The following is a 20270-nucleotide window of genomic DNA, read 5'->3' on the forward strand; positions in this document are numbered from 1 at the left end:
TTTATGGTGACGCTTACCTTTCATGGCTGCAATGCAATAATAGAAGCATCCTTGGGAGTCAGGATGGCTTTTGAAATGGTTTCATTCAATGGTTTTGCACAGTTTTGGTGTTTTAGCATTTTTGACTGTTTCTATTCACCAATTGATTGTGGAAATTGATGGTAGGATTGATATTCTTCCTCATTTTGATAGTAATCTTTGATGTCTTCCAATGTGGATTTTGCAAGGAAGTGCATATATTTTGTACATTTGAACCCTTTTATCTCTCCACTCTCCAATTCGCTGGAATGTTAAGCGTGTCTTTTTCCTATTTTTATTCTTTACTTTTTTTTTAATTATCCTAATTAGAAAGAAAAAAAAAATAACAACTATCACATCACATGCTTGTAAAGGAAATAATGGAGGAAAATACTTGTGGTAGGGGTAATGGTGTTTTATACTGTAAGCTCATAAACCAATCTAATCAGAGGAGAAAGTGCTTTATGCTTTGTAAAAGAAAAGGGATTGTTATGTAAATTGGTTTCCCAGTTATATATGTTTTTGCCATCAATAAAAAAAAGTAGAGAAAGATCAAAGAAGTTAAATAAAAGTGTTTTTATAATTCTAATTCGTCACTAACATGTATCTTATTGATATATGAATCTTATCAATCACACTAATGGTCTTTTATTCATCTAGACATCCACAATATGCAAAATACATGTATTACAACATTTCGTTTTGGATGATTATTTACTATGAATATATTTCATTAAAATTTTGTGAAAAAAAAAACCCGATGAGGTAAAAGCTATTGGTCTTTTATGTATCTAGTCATCTACAACATGCAAAATGCATGTAGTACAACACTTTTCCTTAAATGACTATTCTTTATGAACATGTCTTATTAAAACCTTGTCAAGAAAAATTCAATAAGATAAAAATTTAGTAAAAGAAAGGAGATACATATTATGTATATCCATCTATATTGAACCGTGAAAACAGAAAATGATAAAATATTTTTATTGGATCAACTAAAATTATTTTTGATTGGACCAAAGATTACACTAATTTTATATGTATATGTAATTATTAAACATACATGTTTTTAACCATTTATAATATGTTTCATATAAATAATTATTTATTTATTGTATCTTAAGGATTTTAGTGTAAATTGTATATGAGCAATAAGGATGATTACATCTTATTTAATATGTATGAAATTTTTTTATTACAAGTACCTTGATTTTTCATCACCGCAACTTTGTTATAAGACTACCTCGATCTCGTCAAAAATAAAAATTCACTAAAACTAAAGATTCAAGAGGATATATGTAAGACACTTGTCAATCTTTAGATCTATCTAACTAAGAATAAGTGTTAGGTTTTTCCTTACAAAATTCACATGTGAAACTTGCTTAGTTTGTCTTCATTTTATTATTGCTTACCTAGAAGGTATTATGCCTCTAAAGTGATGGATCATGATGAGACTTACACCGTACACATGGCAAGTTAAGAAAAAGTCATCGTCACCTATAAATATTAAAAGATTTCATATAAGTGAATGGTAATCTCAAAATTCCCCTTCAACACAAGACTTGGTCCCCAAACCTAATTGACGTAAATTAGAGAGAGGCTGCTCAATTATAAGGGAACTAGAGCTCGAAACTAAAACCCCAGTAAGAGATACTATCCAAGTTCAACACGCATCCGTCTTCTGCAATGCAGTTAATTATAAGGGAACTAGAATTAATGAACTCGATCGAGATTGAAGCCCCAATAAGAGATACTATCCAAGTTCAACACGCATCCATCTACTGCAATAGAGTTAATTAACTAGTTAGCTTCCTTCAAAGCAATGGGTTCTTTACCTTGGATCAATTGCGTAAATTCCAGAATTCCTCATACATAGCCTAACCAACCAACATGTATGCATGCATGTATATTGGCAAAATTTTGTTTGGTTCCTGTCTTCGACGACAAAATCTGTGTCGCACTACCAACCCATTGTACAGAACTAATGCACAAATGAGGAGTAGAAGATTGTTTAGTTTTGCATAAACAGCATTGGAAATTGAGATGGTTTGGCTACAAAATCAAATGAGAATATCCCTGTAATGATCCCACAAATCAAGGAGATCAGAAATGGGTATCGGACCATAATCTTTCCCAAAAAAAGAAAAAAGAATATATAGAATAACAATACCATTACAAATATATAACAACAAACTGAAGTATATAGCATGGAGGAGAACAAAACCGCATATATTAAAACCCTCCTTATTTCTCGAACATAAATGTAAAAAATATGGCGGGTGTTAGAAATTAGGAACTCTACAAGCTAAGCCTAAATTTGCAGCTACTACTTTGAATTGTGACGGTGTTGTTAGCAGATAAAGCATCTACCACTAACCCGCACCTAACCGAGAACTTCACTTTCATGAGCTTTAACTTCCCAAGCTTAACCCTCACAGGCTGACTCACCCGCAATCTCAATGGGATGTTTCCCGTCCGCTGTTGCTGCTCTTGCACCGCCATGATCAAACCTGTACCGTTTTGGATTTGTCCTGACAAAGGCAAAACCAGCACCGTCGTGTTTCGGTGACCTTGGTAGAATTTTGGCATTGACCCTTGGCATAACTTGGTTTCAGTGTACCACGCGCTTAGATGGCTACCTCCTTCGTAATAGATTCCGATTCTTTCGTTGGGATTCCTGGCAGTAATGGTAACATTAAAGGTAGCGGATAAGCTAGAGTCCATAGAATTAAGATCGAACTGGCTTATCTGCAACCTGTCAATAGAATATTTAGGTAGCTTTGGTCGGAAAACAAGGAACAAAATGCCAACGGTAATCCCCAGAATAAGGATGAACAGCAAGAGAAGAGACAGGGTCCAACACAAGCACTTGCAGCAACGGCTTCTCTTCTTGGGAGGTTTGGAGTTCATAGGTGGATAAGTACGATGGAAAGGTGGATATGATTGGTCATCGGATTTCGACGTGCCCTGGGGCACCAAGGGAACTGTTGGGGAGGTTTGTGGTGGTGCTTCGACATCCGGGACGGGATGGATTCTCTGTTGATCCGCCATCGATGACATATTGGAAGCTTACAAGAAAGCTTGAGGAAATAGAAGTAGAAATAAATAGATAAGAGAGCAATGGATTTTGATAAAGTCATGCGATGGAAGTTTCCTTAATTTGACTTTCATTCGTTGGGTTGTGGGTGGTGGGTTAATTAACTTTGGTTTCAAACATTCATTCACCTAACCTAATCGCGGGCGTTCAAATTGCGACGAAATTGCAGCACCTCATGCTGTTCACAACCATAGGGACTTTGTAATTTCTTAAGCTGCAGGTGTAGCAATGACGTTTGAAATTGTTTTCCCACTACCCTTTTTCTTGCACGAGTAAGCTTTTGTGTTGAAAAACCTGGAACTACTACCCAATGAAATAACAAAATATTTCTGAATGCCGCCCTATAAAACTATGATTTCATTTTCTTCAAACGCGATGGTCATAAATATAAACCATACCCTCTTTCTTTGCGTCCTAACCTCTGGACTCCTTCATTTGTTTCTTAAACCACGTCACCACCTCCCACATATAATATATATTTCTTTTTCTACATTCTTAATGATTGGTTATCAATTCTACAATAATTAAAAAATCGATTCAATCTCTTTATTCCAAGTTCTCAACACCTGTTAGGATCATTGCTTGCACTCTTACTCTTTACTTTTTTTTAATCCAAATGGACCTTGAAGAATACATAAAATTATAGTTTCGGGTCGAATTCACCAGATCATAATCATCATCATCATAGTCCTTGAAAAATACATTAAAAAATGTACCCAAAACAGCAAAATGTATCTATTATTTATTTCTTTTCTGAAGAGAAGGCAAGAGATTAAGTCTTAGCAACCTGCTACAGTACAGAAAAAAGCAAAGTTTTTTTTTTGTTTTTTTGATGAAACCCTAAATAGAGGAGCAGCGCCAAATAAAAAAGAATATTGTTATAATGAAAATTTTTAAAGCTCTTTTTCCCTGTTTTGTTTTTGTTTTGTTTTTAGCAATTCCAGGAAGATGATCTCTTTAGCAATGGCTTCATCTGTTTGTCCTCTTCCAATGAAATCATCCCCAAGTGTGATGGGTCCTCCAGCATCATTTTTGCCACTAAATATCCTGCTATTGACCATGTCTGGTACTTCCTAGCCTGTTTACCAATATATCTCCCGAGCTTCCCGTCATAATACTCAGGCCAGCTATCTTTCAACAAACGTGTCTCGGCAAGATCAATCGCACGTCTTGCAATCAGCGGCCTTCCCGTTTTGATGCAAGCAGCCGTTAGCAGCCACAACAGCACTGCATTGAAAGTAGTGGATAATTGCAAGATGGCAAACAGGGAAAGACAATAAACATTAGATAGTAAAATATAAATGCAGAACTCAGTTATGAATGTTAGGGTTTTAGGTTTACATCCTAACAGCCACTAATTCTAACAAGCAATGTGATAACACAATCGTCAGTATCATACAGTTGGACAAGTAGCCCACAGGGCACAGCATTAAGGATATAGCCATTGATTCCAGTAGCACGTGATTGCTTAACAGTTAAAAGAAATTTTAAAATCAGTAGTAGAAAATATTGTTTCATAAAACTAAGAGCATAGATTTCTTCGGCTAAAGCACGATCCAAAGAAAAGAGGAGGACCAGAGAAGACTATGGACAAAGATACAAAATCATCTTATTTTTACCTAGCTTACCGATGATATTGGTCTTAAATATGGATTTCTACAATAATATGAAACTTAACTCATGAAAAGAATGAGTTTAGATACATACATGTAAGAGGACACTAGCTTAGATACATACTGTATTAACCCAAGGACCCCAAAATTGCAAATAAAATGGTATTAACAGGGAGCAGGCACATGAACTTCAGAAGACTAAAAGGACACCCTATTATGTAGATACCAAGTTTATCACCATTATGAAATATGTTAAAGAAGTATTACAAGGGTTTCCTTATCGCTTCTGAAGCATAAAATTGACATCTTAACTACTATTTCCCAAAGTATTATGTGAATATTTTCACCTGTCAAACATAATATTACCACCTTGAAAGAAGGTGCGGTATTGAGGATGGCTTATGTGAATATGGTCCAATCTCTTGCTGCTAACGATATTAACTTCAAGTTTCAATGTATACCAATTGTTATTTAATTGAGATGAAAGTTACACGCTCAAGATGCTTAAAACCAACCAACCAACAGCTGAAGTGTGGACAAGTCAATTCACTGATTTACTCCCAGTGAGCATTTTGGTTACTTTTCAAGTAGCCCAAACAAGACAAGCGATGGGCTTTGTTTTTCATGTCTTTGACATGCTAATCAATGATGGCAATTAGTATTTTGTAACATCTAATAAATTTCTAGTTAATAAGAAACCATAATCAATTATTTTCCAGAGAAAGATATGGAGTGATCCATGCAACAAATTAATTTCCTTTCTTATAAAAAACAAAAGCGCTAAAGTCAGGATAGATTAGAGAGTGATAGTCTTACCTGGCCATGATCCTCCGTTGTGATAACTCCATCTTGTATTCTTAGGGTCACAGCCAGTGACAATTCGCCATTCATGACTTTCTATTGCAGGATAAGCTATTTTTAGAGGCATTTCTCCAACAAGTTCATCCCAGCGGGCTTCAATAAGGTCCATAATAGCCATTGATTGCTCTGGAGTTGCAAGAGAAGATAGTATTGCTATACAGTTACCTAAACAAAACCATCGGAAATCCATCCTTGCAGGACTAACATTGCCAATAAAGTAGCCACCTCGTGTTGGCATAAAGTCAAATACCCAGTCTGGGATAGAATCAGGAATAACATTGAACTTATTTACTGCAGTGTGAGAATACTCCTCAGTTTTATATCTGTAGATATCATTTAGTTGTTGAAAGTCAAGCCAAAAGTAACTGCGCATATGATAACTCAAGGCATGCAAGCGTTTCACGATTCTTTCAATGCATTCTTTTCCTTCCGCATCATGCTTTAGCATTGATAAAGCACACCTCAACGCCATAAAGAAAAGTGCTTGAATTTCAATAGGATAACCATAAATACCCTGTAAAATAAGTTCGCACCATTATTCGAACATGCAGCTAAGTTGGTCTCAAAGAGGGAGAAGGCACGGTGACAAAAGAATATTTGACTTAATTATTAGAGAAGGAAACTTAGAAATAAAGGTATTCATAAAATTTTAGACAATTATGTCATTAACTGCGGCTACACGCCTACAAGTTTGAAATTTTCATTAAGATCTATTTTTCAGTTCCAAAATTGGGCAGGAAAAGAAAAGAAAAAAACCCCAGGGAGGCATAAAGACAACGATCTTAATAAATACAATAACTAATGCAAGCATAAATTGATCACCAATAGGCAAATATGATTTCTAACTAAGAAATCGCTTCATAAATTTGTAAACCCCCAATCTAAGATTGGGAATTTGTGACATTCTATCGAATATATGTAGACATAAGCTCACTAAACACTAAGTTTATCGCCCGTACTTGTGAGCTACCATTTATGGATGAAAGTGTGAAACCCTTTAGGTCAAACAAGCAATATCTCATGGGTTGCATTTCGAATAGCAAAAGGAACAGATTTTTCTCAGACATTACAAACCTGATGAGTATGAAGGATCCTTACTAATTATTCACTTAAAAACAAAATATGGATCCACTAAACAAAAAGAACCATAAACTTTTACTATATCACTCCTGCCACCTAAATCCACATTGTTTTAGTGTACCCTTCCTTGACATAGCAGAGCAAAATGCTACACATTGTTTATTTTCCCTCGCACCTATGCCTACCATGGATGGTACTTGCTTTTGAGATCTTGTAAGTTTTTTACTTGGAATATTAGCACCATACCATGCCAATGAAAGAGACAAACACAAAGTAACTAGATTCTACCAGGTCTTAGCAGTAACAGAATATGGATATATTTGGCGGACATTAATAGTGGAGATGTGATGCAGACCATATTTGTCGCTATTTACGGTCCCATCAGATGGTAGATCATAATTTTGTGATGATTATATGGTCAAAATTGACAAGGGGCGAAGTGAGAAGTTTTTTTTTTTTTTGGCACCATTTTAGTAGCCTATATCTTTTTAACTTTTAAATGATTAAATCAACTTTTTATCATTTTTGAGGGGTCAAAGTGCAATTTTATCTTTATTAATTTAAAATTTATAAATTTTAAAGGGGCATTAGTGGAAAGTTTTCCATTCCCCCGGCTCCACCCTTGAGTACTGCTGGATTTGGCTCTTAGAATTATTAATTCAGATTGTATCTAACAAGATTCTCATCGAACTGTTTTATTTTTAGCAGATAACATTATTCCTCTACACCCAAGGTCAACAGAGCATTTGAGACAAAAAAATGTACCGTTGGTAAAGCATGACAGTTTCACTTTCGGACATAATATAATAATACAAGAAATGAAATAAAATTATAAATTCATTTGTATCAATGACTTCCCAAGAGACAAGAAGATTGATTACCAAATCAAAAGTATGTCGGTCTAAACAAACAAATAAATTATAGCAAGTTGGACAACCACAGGAACACACATCAAAATGATTATAGAAGCACCATACAGATAACCAAAACCAAAGGAACGATATTTCTATATATTATGCTGCTCCATTATCTCTGTTACTCAGCTATAACAATAAATAACTATCTGCTACACTTTATATTTTCCATTAATAATAATATTACATCCTGGTTCCATTTTTCATGAGGTTAGCAAATTTAAATTTCTCAGAAGCTTTGCATGTCTTGCATCAAATCAAAATAACTACAAGATTGGTAAGCAATGTCGCGTATATGAGAAGGCAAGCACATACACATGCACAAATGAGAGAGAAAAATTAAGGCTAGAAGGATAGGTTACCATTCTTCGATCAATCATAGAGCACCCATCAGCACAAAGTAGAGTTGGGAATGTATCAAATCCTTCTGACAGACACAAAGTGAGTATGAGCCTCATTCCTTTCTGACACTCAGGTGTCTCAGCTAGCGACAAGTCCCCAGTAGATTTTGTATATGCACGGAGCAGAATGATCCACCAGAATCCAGAGTCAACTGGTGCAACTCTTCCAATGGCACTCTCTCCAAAATCTGCAATAATTGTGTCTGATTTTCGTACAGGGTCATGAAGAACTTTGAAGCTAGCTGGCATAGCACCTTCTCCTAGTTTGAATCTATCTATTCTTTTCTCCCACCCTTGAAGTTGTAGAGTCTTCAAGAGAAAGTTCTTAACTATATCAGGCTCTCCGTTCATCAGAAACGCCAGAGCACTGGGTACAAAATCTCGAACAAAAACCTGAACAAAAAATCAAACATGAACTCAAAAAATTTAAATCATCACCAAAATGGTAATGAATCTCAAGTGTTAAAAGTAACTACAAATATCATGAATTTTCCTTTAATAGTTATCCTAAACCTATTTTTCCTCACCAAACCTATTTTGAGTAATCAGATTTCTCTTTTCATATTAAAGTTCCCATGATTGGCTCGAAGTTTTTCACCTAATCAAAGTCATCCAACGTGGATCAAGGTGTTTACTATTAAATATTGTTTCCCATATTCATGTAAGTTTAGAGTTTGCTATGACCATATCTTCAGGTTCAAGTTTTCCATTTACAACAAATTAGTTTTAGGTTGGATGCCTAAATTATGATCATAATCAATACTAAATCAAAGTTTATAATTTTAAGCAGATACATATGCAATAAGAATTGCAAAATCACCAATAAACAATAGTATTTCAATTATCTGATAAGAACTTTACTTGATCATAGTTCAAAACTTCCTCGGAAGCATGGTCATATGCGGCAATGGTACCAACTGGCTGGTCTCTGAAATACACCAAAGACCTCCTGAGAGCTTCCCATGCTTCGGCCACCATGGGGTGTGGCTCAAATGAGTTTCTAGTCGATGAAGCCGGAGTATCGAAACCTGACCTTGACCTCCCACCAGGAGAGTATGTGGTCTCGTAATTGTCAAGACCTGCTCTGGTGAGACCAATAGAGAGCTCACTGAGTGACCTCTCATCAAATGATCTTTGCCTCTCTATGTTAAGCCTTGGCTTATCAAGAAGACGTGAGAGATCATAATCATCCATTTCGTTGATTGAGCACGTTGAGCTCACATTTCTAAGCCCCATCTCTTTAGTCCCTTCCATTTCTTTGTCTTCAATCAACAAAACCGGAAGTCAAGTCTCAAAAGAAGAGATCTACAGGTCCAAAAATATAAAAAGTTAAAAAGGCTTAGAACCCCAATTGTTGTGGATAAGAACAAAACAAAAAAGCCCTTAAGAATAGCAAAAAAGAACTCAATACAGAAACTGAAATGCTAAGAATATATTTATAAAGCTGATATAAAAATAAGTAATGCCTTTCTATCCATTAAACACACCTTTCCTTGCTACAGTGCAGAAAACAAAAGAAAGGGTTTTCTTTTAAAACACCACTTTATTCTGAACGTAATTACATGATGATTGGAGGGATAAGAAAGAATTTACAACAACCAACCCCACCATATATGGAGATGATGCACTTCAAATATATATGGGAATTTCTATTTAAAAAGTTTTCCTTAATATTTTATATAATATTCGTTTTTGCACATTTTTAGAAAGTTACTGCAATACATTTGACTACAGGAAAAAAATTACCATGGAAAGTATTATTCAAGAAGAAAATAAAAAATAGAGGACACAGATCAAGATGCATAACAAGAAAAAGAACAAAAAAGGGAGCATGATTTATTTTTTTGAAAAAAAAAACTAATGCCAATTAAGCCACCTAAATAAGAAAATCCAGATCTGAAACTCAGCAACAACATCAAACTGAAAAATCAAAATAACTCTCACCCGAAAAAGAAAGAGCTTTACATAATTAAAGAGCAAACCTTTTAAGAAGGAAGAAATGTCGGAGAAAATGGACTCTCCGGCAACCTCGGTTTAGAAAACTAAACGGCGACCAGGCAGGAAAACGGTCGGTAAGAAGAGAGAGAGGGAGGAAAAAGGAAGCTAGTTGTGAATACGTGATATTTATAGAGTGAGAAGAAAAGAAAAAGACTTAGAAAGAAGGAAAAAACAAATTTGTAATAACAGCCGTGTCGTTTTCTTCTCTCCTTTTGTAATAACATACAATAGGCGCTTAAATTTACCGGTAATTGACGGTAAATGCATGTCTTAAATGGTACTAAACGACACAGTTTAGACACGACTTTACTGTCTGATTTGGCAACTGATCTCTTACTTTCTTTTTTTGTCATTTATGTTGGTTTTTTCCTTCTTTATTTCTATTTTGATTAGGTAAAACATAACTGAGTTCTTAAAAGCTTAAAAAAAGGTTTTTTTTTATAATTTTAATCTTTTAGTAAAACTTTGGTTGAGTTGGATACCAATTAAATTAAAAAAATTAATTTTTAAAATAAATTATTATGATATTTTTATCTTTTAATTTTTTATATAATCTTTAAATAAAATAATAATAATTAAAGTTAAATAAAATTATATATAAATATATTCCATCTATTATAGTTATTGAATAAATTTTAAAAGAAAATATTATTTTACACATATAGCTGAAAGTATCCTATAGGTTATTGAGAAAAATATCACTTTTCATTATTTGAATTTGATGTTTGCATCACCAAAAGTGGATGTGAGATAGAACATCATTTCTTCTTAGACTTTATTAATGCAAATTGTAGCTCAAGATTTTCTTTTAACTGCATATGAAGCATGATTGAAAAAACCTTTTTGTTTGCATTTATTTTAACTTAATGTTTCAACAAAACAGTTTTGTTTAATCTTCCCAACAAAATAGAACAAGAAATAAAGAAGAGAAATGACACACAATATTGATTAATATAGTTCAGATTAATAATTCTATATCTACAGAGATTAGCTGAATGAATAATTTTATTAAATAATTGTCAAAATCATCCATTAAATTAAGTTTAATTTACTCTTATCAATGGATAATTGCAACTCAACAATAAATAAATGCTAACATTTATTTCTAAAGAAAATATTGTTTTATTTATGAATGATTTCTTTCTTGGTTTATTGTATTGAAAAACAGGTTAGGTGAAAGATGGTATAATTTTTTATTAATGGGCAGTAATTAAAAGCCAACATTATGGGAGATGAATAAAAAAAAGTTTTACCAATTTTATTAATGATTGATTTCTTCCTGGTTTATTGCCTGGAAATATGGGTAATGTGAAAAAGAAGTTTTAAATTTTTTTCATTAATTGACAGTATTTATGGAATATTTCTTTGGTTTTGGTAGTATTAATTTCACTGCAGATTTAGATAATGCTGTTGATGTAGGAGAAAGATATAAGAATAAAAGTGTTTCAAATTTATTGTATGATTTTATTTATTACACTTAATCAAGGGAGTTGTGATCTATTGGCAAACATTTTACTTTTTTACCCTAAAAAATATTTATTGAAATTTTGAAATCATTAAACAAGAAACTTTGGGTTCACATTTTGAGCCAAATTAACATTTTTTAGTTTACATGTACCATTTATTTTTATTTTTTAAAATAAATCAAAATATTAATAATTAGTTATAATATTTTTTACACTTTTATTAGAATATCATAATATTAACGAATTTAAATATAATTCAAATACATTTTTTTAAAACGTTATAATGACCATTTTATTTTTTCAAAAGTATTTTTTTAAATTTTAATATTAAACACTTAAATTTTAATTCAAATAAAAAACTATGCTAAATTAGTGAGATAATAAAAAAGAGTTTAAAAGTTGATGATTTAAGTTTTAAAAATTGGTACCAAATATACTACAAGTTGAAATATAAAAATAAGAAAAGGAAACATGTATAACAACAAGATAGGCATGAATGAGTTGGTGTAGAATGATTAAAAATGAGGTTTGACTTAGGGTATGTGTGAGTTAAGGAAGATGTGACATGAACCATCTTCAATCTATATGGTTAGGTTTTAAATTTAAATAAATGGTGGGTCAGATTTAGTTATCCATGCCTAGCTTGCTCTTTTGCTCTATTTCTCTCTATTCTAAATAAATAAATACGGTAAATATACATTTAGATACTTAAATGTAGTTTTAATATGTTCTTTTATTTTTCGTAACATATTTTACTTAATTTTTATATCCCTTAGAATAGGATGATGTGGATCAATTAGTATATTATAATATGCCAGATGAATCAAAGCACTTTAGAAAATAAAGTAATATACATCAATAATTGAAATTTTATAAAATTATAAAAACAATTTAAAATTTTAGAAATTTTCAATATATATATATATATATTCAATAAAGTATATTAAAATTGGAAAAGAAAATTTGAAAAATCATTTAAAGTTTTATAATAGCTACGAAAATTTAAAAGATATATAAAAATGAAAAAAAGTGAAAAATTTTAGAAAATTTTAGAAAACTCTAAAAAAAGTCGACATTTATTGAAACTTACAAAATGTATATTAAAGAATTACCGACTTTGATCAGCTTAAACCAACATTTAATTAATGGCGTGATATACTTGCTATGTGCAACAACTTGATTAGTACCTGTCATTCCATTTTAGTAGTGTAACAAAGAAAATTACAATGTCCGACAGAAGATAAATTCAAATATCAATTTGAACTAAAAAAATTTAGATACAAATTTTAACATTGAAGTCAAAATTATGTACTCAACCTAAATAAATAATAAGGTTTTGTTATGTTTATACATTCCAATTTTAGGATCAACAATAACGATGTCTTCATTTGTGAATGGTATTGTTGAAACAATTATATAACAAGAAGGGAGTACAAAGGAGGTAGTGGTCGTTGCTACAGAGGCTGGTTCACCTAGTTGGGGCAAAGATTTGGAGGTTATGGAGAATAGAGGTGAAGGGAGTATAAAGGTTGAAAGTTGAAAGTTGAAAAAGCGTTGACAGAGTATAGGCTTAGTATTCTTGAAGAGTTGATTCTTTCTTCCTTATTCTTAGAGGTATTTATAGGCAAAGGTCCTCTGCAAGATGATGTTAATGTGGTGGACTTGCCATCTAATCACCATTACGGGGCACGTGGAGGGGATGTCTTTGATGGGACGAGGATGTCTGTAACAGGATAAATCCTATCATTCATTCTAACTTGATAGGATAAAGCAGTTGAGCCCATGTGATGTTTGGTGACCAACAACTTCATACTCCCAATGAAGATTAGACTATTTGCTTCTCGTGTGGTCATACTGGAAAGGCGAGCTCGTAAGTGACCTCTCGAATTACTGTGGTAAGCTTACTGCTCAAGCGTCTTTTTGGCTTGCCACTTGTCCTGACAAGATGGGGATATAACAATGTTCTCCCTCTTTTGAGTCGAGAGGAGGGTTATAAAGTGACATTCCTTGAGACATTTTGATCTTATAACTCTCTCTCTTACATGTTACTTTGAATGGTGGCCTTATTTTATGGTGAAACATTATATTCAAACGTTTGAGATTCTTTCATAAATTTACCTCGAGGATTGTGTTTATGAGGAGTCATGATAATGATGAATGAAAACCTTTTAAAACAGGTGGCGAATTGCCATTAGACACCGATTGTTTTTTAAAGAAATGCATTTTGGGAAACAGGTCTATATATTCTTTATGTTTTTTTCTTCGAAATTACTTTGCCTTCTTTTCTTTTTGAAATTTTTGCAGCTGTTGTTGGCCATTTTCTTGCTTTTTTTGATTTCCTATAATGATTTTTGCATTTTAAGGATTTATTTGCTTCAATTCGTCTTGTAGCATTTCTCTTTTGTTGTGGCCAGAGCTATTTCTTTTGTTTTGTTGGAAAATGACTAAGGGAAATAAACAGACTAGCAAGTCTCAAGGTAGAGGTAGCGGTCGTACTCCATCAAGAGAGGCAGCGAAGAGTAAAAAAATAGCCACGGAGAAGTTTGAAAAAGCTGTTGCAACGAGGTTTGAAAAGGGGAGTTATGAGCTTATTGTTAGTCTTAGTTATCAGTGTTCTACGACCCATTGGAAGATGAAAAATGTGTTACTATGTCATGGTTTGTTCGCGTAACATCACAAATATGAGTTTAGTATCTTGAAAGGGTTGCATCATCTAAATGAGGTATTTAGCCTTGATACTACTGGTGGAAGACTCGAGTTATTCCTTTCGTTGTTTCTACTTGAAACGAGTGTTACTATTCCCCTCTCGAATTTCATTCAGGATGTTCTGTACAACTTTGTTGTGGTACCAGGTCAATTGATGGGTCTCTCCTAGTGGCTACTTGTAAGGTTTTTCATCATGTCCCATAAGAAAGAAATATATCCTTATGATAAGTTATTCTGGTATATGTATTTATTGCGGAAGTTGAATAAGGACCAATTTCCTATGTTGTTTGAATTCATGCCTCAAACATCCTTTCTCTGGATGGAGAACTTATTCTATAGTGAGAAGGTGACAATGCCAGATGATTTTGGTAAGTACATCCTCGTAGAGATGAAGTTCAAAAAAAGATTTGGTTTCCCTATCAAATAGATGCGCCCATGTATTGGGACTTGCTATTATTGTTCGTATTTACAAGATATTCCTGAGGGCTCTCATTATTTCAAGATGATGAACTAAAAGGAGATATTGGTGGAGTAACATCCCGATCTTGGGCCTAGTTGGAATAGTGGTTTCGAGACCACAAGTCTGAAGTAGAAATAATTATTTTATGAATATGTTGAGGTCTATGATATGTTTGCATGATTGTATAAAAGTTTCGTTAAGAAATTTTGTTGATAGAGCGTCCAATTTGATTTTAGGACTAAATTGTAAAAGTTACAAAATATGTGATTCTAGAAGCTTTAAGCATGGAATAGCTATGGATTATTAATTAGAGGTTTTTAAATAGAAATTTGACCAATTTCTATTTCTATGGATAGAAGTGGACATGAATAGGTAAATTTTCAAAGTTTAGTAAAAATGACATTTTGATTATTTGGTAAATAAAAGAATAAAAAGGGAAAACAAAGCCAAAATTTTTCCATCTTCTTCAACCCTTGGCTGAATTTCATAAGGGACATCATAGCTAGGGTTTTGTCACTTTCAAGCTTGATAGTAAGTGCATCCTAGCCCCGTTTTTAATGTTCTTTACAATTTTAAAGTTCTTATCAAACGATCTAGTCATTTCTACCATTTATTTGAGCTAGGGTTGATGTCTAGGGTTTGACCCATGTGTGACAAGCATGTATTTTGATGTTTCATGGTAGATTATGAAAGTTTGATATGTGATAAACAACTTTTACTTAGTGATTTTTCATGAAAACACCTAAAAAGGACCTATTTGTAGAAGTTGTAAAATAGGTAGTAAAAATTTGATTTGATGAAAAATATGGGCTGATATGTGCATGTGTGTGGGTCGGATAGGCTTAAGTAACAAAGAAATTGAATGCATTTTATTTTACGAGCCTAATAATTAATTTGTAAATATGTGAAAGTTTAAGGGCAAAACTGTAATTTTACCAAATATGATTTTTGGACTGATTTGAACAATGTGGTAATTAAATGAGCTAAATTTGCTATTATAAATCAAGAACAATGGAGTTCGGACCTAGACTGGAAAAAGAACAAGATTGTGGACTAAATCGAATTAGTTAGCTATATTTTGTACCGAGGTAAGTTCATATGTAAATAATGCAATATTGTGTTCATATTTTTAATGCATTAATATTGTATGAATTGTATAAGTGATTCGATGAACACATTTGACAAGTTCCGACAAGATAGAGAAAATCCCATTTAAACCTTAGGAATAGAATAGGATATAAGTGACATGTCACTAAGATCCCATGTGATATGTGTATTTATGTGATCTAGGTGCTGGTCATGTACGTCCTACCGGTGGCTAGGTAGTCCGGTATGTGTTGTGGATACTTGTCAGATTGTGTGAGTAGCCCGTGTAGCTACGTCTTGACCGTCAGCTTGTGTGAGCAGACCCGTGATTAGCTCGAGAGCGAGCCTTTATGTGATATGAAATATGAGGTAGCTTTGGCTACATATGTGGCGCTTGTGTGCAAAGACTTTCTATGTATCCGTTTAGTATTCCAAGTGTTCAACGGGTATGTCAAAAACAAGAAAGAGTATGTTAAGTCACGAGTTGGTACAGGCATGTACGAAAAACTCATAAGAATGAGCTTGTTAAGTGATGAGTTTTTGGTAATATTAAGAATGATAAAGTTATGCTTATGAAACTATGATGGTAAATATGTGATTTATGTTAAATTGTATGGTATTCATGCTAAATATTTCTTAATATTGTTTATTATTGCATGTGAACTTACTAAGCTTTATGCTTACTCCCTTTCTTTTCTATTTTTTTATAGTATCGCCAAGCTAGCTCAGAAATCGAAGGATGTCAGAGCTTGATTCACACTATCAAAATAATCTTTTGGGTATTCATGATTTCATATTTTAAGTATGGCATGTATAGGAGACTTGGTTTACGTGTCATATTAATTTGGCAAAGTGTGTTGGCTTATAATGATTTGATGATTCATTTTGTATATGGCCATGAGATATGGTTTATATTTATTATTGGGTTGTAAGCCTATTTATACAGGCATGCACGTGCCTATGCCTTTGAAATGTGGTTTGTGATTGAGTATATGATGGAATATGTTATTGGTTATGAATGCTTGTTGATTTAATTGAGAGGTGTTAGTACGATGATAGTTGAGGTCCCAATGTGTAATATGAAAGCAAACTTATGACTTTTAATACATGAGAATTTGTAAGCTTGGGCTTGACAATGTGTGGTGTCTTATGTATATACTAGTTGATACTATATTGTCATGATCATGATTTGTTTGATTGTATCTAAGTACTCAATTATGCCATGTTAAGTGCCTTAGAAGTTATGTATGTGTTTGAGTATATAAGGGTGGCAAAAGGCTTGGAAAATAGCCTCAAAATCGTCCATACGGGTAGACACATGGACATGTGTCTAAGCCGTGTGTGACACACGGTTTGCCCCCATGGGTGTGTGATCTGACTGTGTATCCCCTGCATTTTAATTTTAGTAACAGAATGCTCAGTATTGAGTACACGGGTATGAGACACAGCTGCGTGTCTCGGCCGTATGAAGGACACAGTCTTGGGACATGAGCGTATGCTCTGGTCGTGTGAAGTCTGCATCTATTTTGTGAAAAATTATGGAATTTAATCGTCCACACAGCCTAAGCACATAGGTGTGTGCTTTGGCCGTGTGACATCATTTAGCACATGATGTCATAAATAGAGAGTTACATGGGCTGATGACACGGGCGTGTCCCAAGCCACACGAGCATGTGTGACCACATGGTCTACCCACACAGGCGTGTGACCCTTTAAAGCATGAAAATTTTTTAAGTGTTGTAAAAGTTTTGAAAGTTCTCGATTTAGTCCCAAACCATTCTCAATGTATGTTTTGGGCCTCGTAGGCTCGTTTAAAAGATGATACGAATTTTTTTGAAAAGTTTTAAATTTGAGTAGAAATTTATGTCTCGGTTTTGCATGATAGCTTGTGTCTAAGTCCAGTAATACCTCATACCTTATTTCAACGTCGAATACGGGTAAAAGGTGTTACAGGTGGCCTATTTGAGATTGTTTTAAGAAGTGTTTTCAAGTACCGTCTTGGGGATAGGGGTGCTAATGGACACACTACCCAAGATATAAAGGATGACTTTGAGAACGATAGAACTGTGCCCCAGGCGTTTTCGAGGGGTGACTTTGGAACCTATCTGCTACATTACCAAGATGTGACACCTACTTGGTCATGAGTAGGATGTACCACTAGGTACTGGCCAAATTATTTTTCAGCTTCGAGATGACTGCCACATTGATGCTTCAAAGCCTTTTTCTTTGTTTCACAATGAGTCTAGCAATGATAATTTAGATAGCTGCTTTATTGTCATTATTGTTTGCTTCTTGAAATTAATCTTTATATTGGCTACATTGTGCAGGTGACGTCTCTTTGTTTGGTTTAAAAAAAACTAAGGGAAAGTGTTGATGACTCTAAGAGGTGTTTATAGGCTCGTTATTTATGGTTTAAAAACACAGAGTATAGGCTTAGTATTTTTAAAGAGTCAATCTTTTCTTCATCGTTCCTAGAGGTATTTATAAGCAAAGGTCTCGTGCAGGGGCGAAACTAGAACAATTTTTTGGGGGCGCCGGATGAAATTTTAATTTTTTTATAGTTTATATCTTTATAATTTGTAAAGGATTAAATCGAATTTTTATAAATTTAGGGGGCCAAAGTGCAATTTTACATTTACTAATTTAAAATTTTTAAAAAATTTGAAGAGCCTAAATATCAATTTTACATTTTAATAAGGGCCGGGGCAAAGCTGGGGGGGCCAATGCCAGCCCCTTGGCTTTGCCCCTGGTCCCATGCAATATGATGTTAATATGTTGGACTTGCTATCTGACCATCATTGTGGAGCGCGTGGAAGGGATGTCTTTAATGGGATGAGGATGTCTATGACATGACAGATCCTATCATTCGTTCTGGCTTGATGGGATAAATTAGTTGAGTCCACCTGATGTTTGGTGACCAACAACTTCATGCTCCTGATGAAGATTAGGCCATCTATTGCCTGTGTGGTCATCCTAGAAGGGCGAGCTCGCAAGTGACCTCCTGACTTGTTTGTGGCATGCTTATTGCTTAGGCATATTTTTGGCCTGCAACGTATCCTGGAGTGGATAACGGTATAACAAGTATGTAAATTACTAACGAAATATTTGTTAAAAAACATTAAGTTTCATTGAATTGTTTTACAAGAAAAATAAAAAGTCCATAAAAAAGACATAATTCCAAAAAGCACCCTTATTTTTTTTTTGAATTATAAATTTCTAAAATGCCATGTTAGTTAGTGATGTTGTGACATACCATGTCAACAAGGTCATCTGGTGGTGTGTCACGCCACATCAGTTAAAAAATGTTGATCGTTAGTTGGCGGATAATTTTCGTCAACTTTGGCCTCATTTGAAAAAAATTGCAACATCGTGGATGAGAATAAAGAAAAGCTTAAGGGCCAAAGTGAAAAAAAACCCAAAATATTAAGGGCGATTTTTGAAATTATGCCGAGAAAACTAAGAATCTAAACTTTTTACGATAAGTGAAAATTTCTTTTTAGAAAGGAAGATAATAAGTGAAATCTTATTAATTAAATAGATTAATTAGTATCCACAGAAAAATAAGGAAAATTTTTGTCAAGTAAAATGACATTAGGAAAAAGAGATACACAAAACTAGAGGTGAGTTTGAATGGGCAATTGGGTACGGTGCGGTGTGCTTAGCTTACTTTTTGTTTCACGCTACAGTATCGCTATAGTATTTAATCTCACCGTCACCACTATTTTTACACTAAACGCACTGCCTATTTAAACCCACCTTAGATCTAATTTGTTGACAAGACTACTTCTAATTAACTGAGCTTAAACATTTTAGACAAAACTAGGGCCTAATTGGCATGAAAAACAGATCGTGAATATATCATATAGTCCAAACCCATGGGTTTTCTTTTTATTTTAAAATAATAGTTTTTACCTCTTTGTACCTTTTTGTAAGATTAATATTTAACGATTTAATATTTTAATTTATTGATATAATTGTACTTATTATACATATAAAATTTTGAACTAATCGATATCTTTATCGTATCCTTCTAAAAATCTTGTATATATTAATATTTATTAAAGGGTTGATTTTTTTCATAAAACAAATAGTTAGAAAATTTTTATTTACGTCAAATTTGACATGTATTATCCATATGAATGGAATATAAAATATGACAGTTGGATTTGTTAAAATATTAATCATACACAGAGATGCAAAAGGGTGTAAAGTTACTCTAATTTTACACTAGTATAAATGAATTCCTTCTTTTTTTAATTAAAATAAGCTTATCAAAAAGTTATTTCGTAAAATATTTTTTTAAAAGACTACCTTGACACCAACAAATGTATAGTTCTACATTAAAATATGCGTCGTAAAGTTTTTATTGCTCTAATAGAATCATAGTAATAATTATGTTATGCAATCTCAATACCCACAAGTGTTGAGTTACCTATAATATCTAAGCGATATAAAATTAATTTTTATCACTGAGAGTTAAAATGTAAGCGTTGAATTGAACTTGATAATAATGGGTGTCGAGTTTATATGTATATAAAATTTCATCATTTATCGTAAACTTAACCTTAGT

At 33.3% G+C, this 20270-nt stretch overlaps 2 protein-coding genes across 3 annotated transcripts; both read right to left on the reverse strand.

Moving 5' to 3' along the window:
- Window positions 1-2147: 2147 nt before the first annotated feature.
- On the reverse strand, window positions 2148-3078 carry LOC108456250 (NDR1/HIN1-like protein 6). Its single transcript, XM_017754848.2, has one exon. The coding sequence runs from the start codon at window positions 3076-3078 to the stop codon at window positions 2317-2319; it is 762 nt and encodes a 253-aa protein (XP_017610337.1). The 3' UTR covers window positions 2148-2316.
- Window positions 2148-10186, reverse strand: LOC108457080 (probable alkaline/neutral invertase D). Of its 2 annotated transcripts, none has more exons than XM_017755902.2 (6): window positions 9967-10186; window positions 8846-9289; window positions 7946-8377; window positions 5545-6103; window positions 2774-4342; window positions 2148-2695 (listed from the first exon to the last, which is right to left on the reverse strand). In XM_017755902.2, exons 2-5 carry the CDS (start codon window positions 9236-9238, stop codon window positions 4047-4049), a joined length of 1680 nt encoding a protein of 559 aa, XP_017611391.1. In that variant the 5' UTR covers window positions 9239-9289; window positions 9967-10186; the 3' UTR covers window positions 2148-2695; window positions 2774-4046. The 2 variants fall into 2 exon arrangements, with proteins under 2 accessions (XP_017611391.1, XP_017611393.1); XM_017755904.2 differs by lacking the exon at window positions 9967-10186 and adding an exon at window positions 9472-9618.
- Between the last annotated feature and the right edge of the window lie 10084 nt (window positions 10187-20270).

Source organism: Gossypium arboreum, chromosome 9, assembly GCF_025698485.1.
Source record: "Gossypium arboreum isolate Shixiya-1 chromosome 9, ASM2569848v2, whole genome shotgun sequence".
NCBI lineage: Eukaryota > Viridiplantae > Streptophyta > Magnoliopsida > Malvales > Malvaceae > Gossypium > Gossypium arboreum.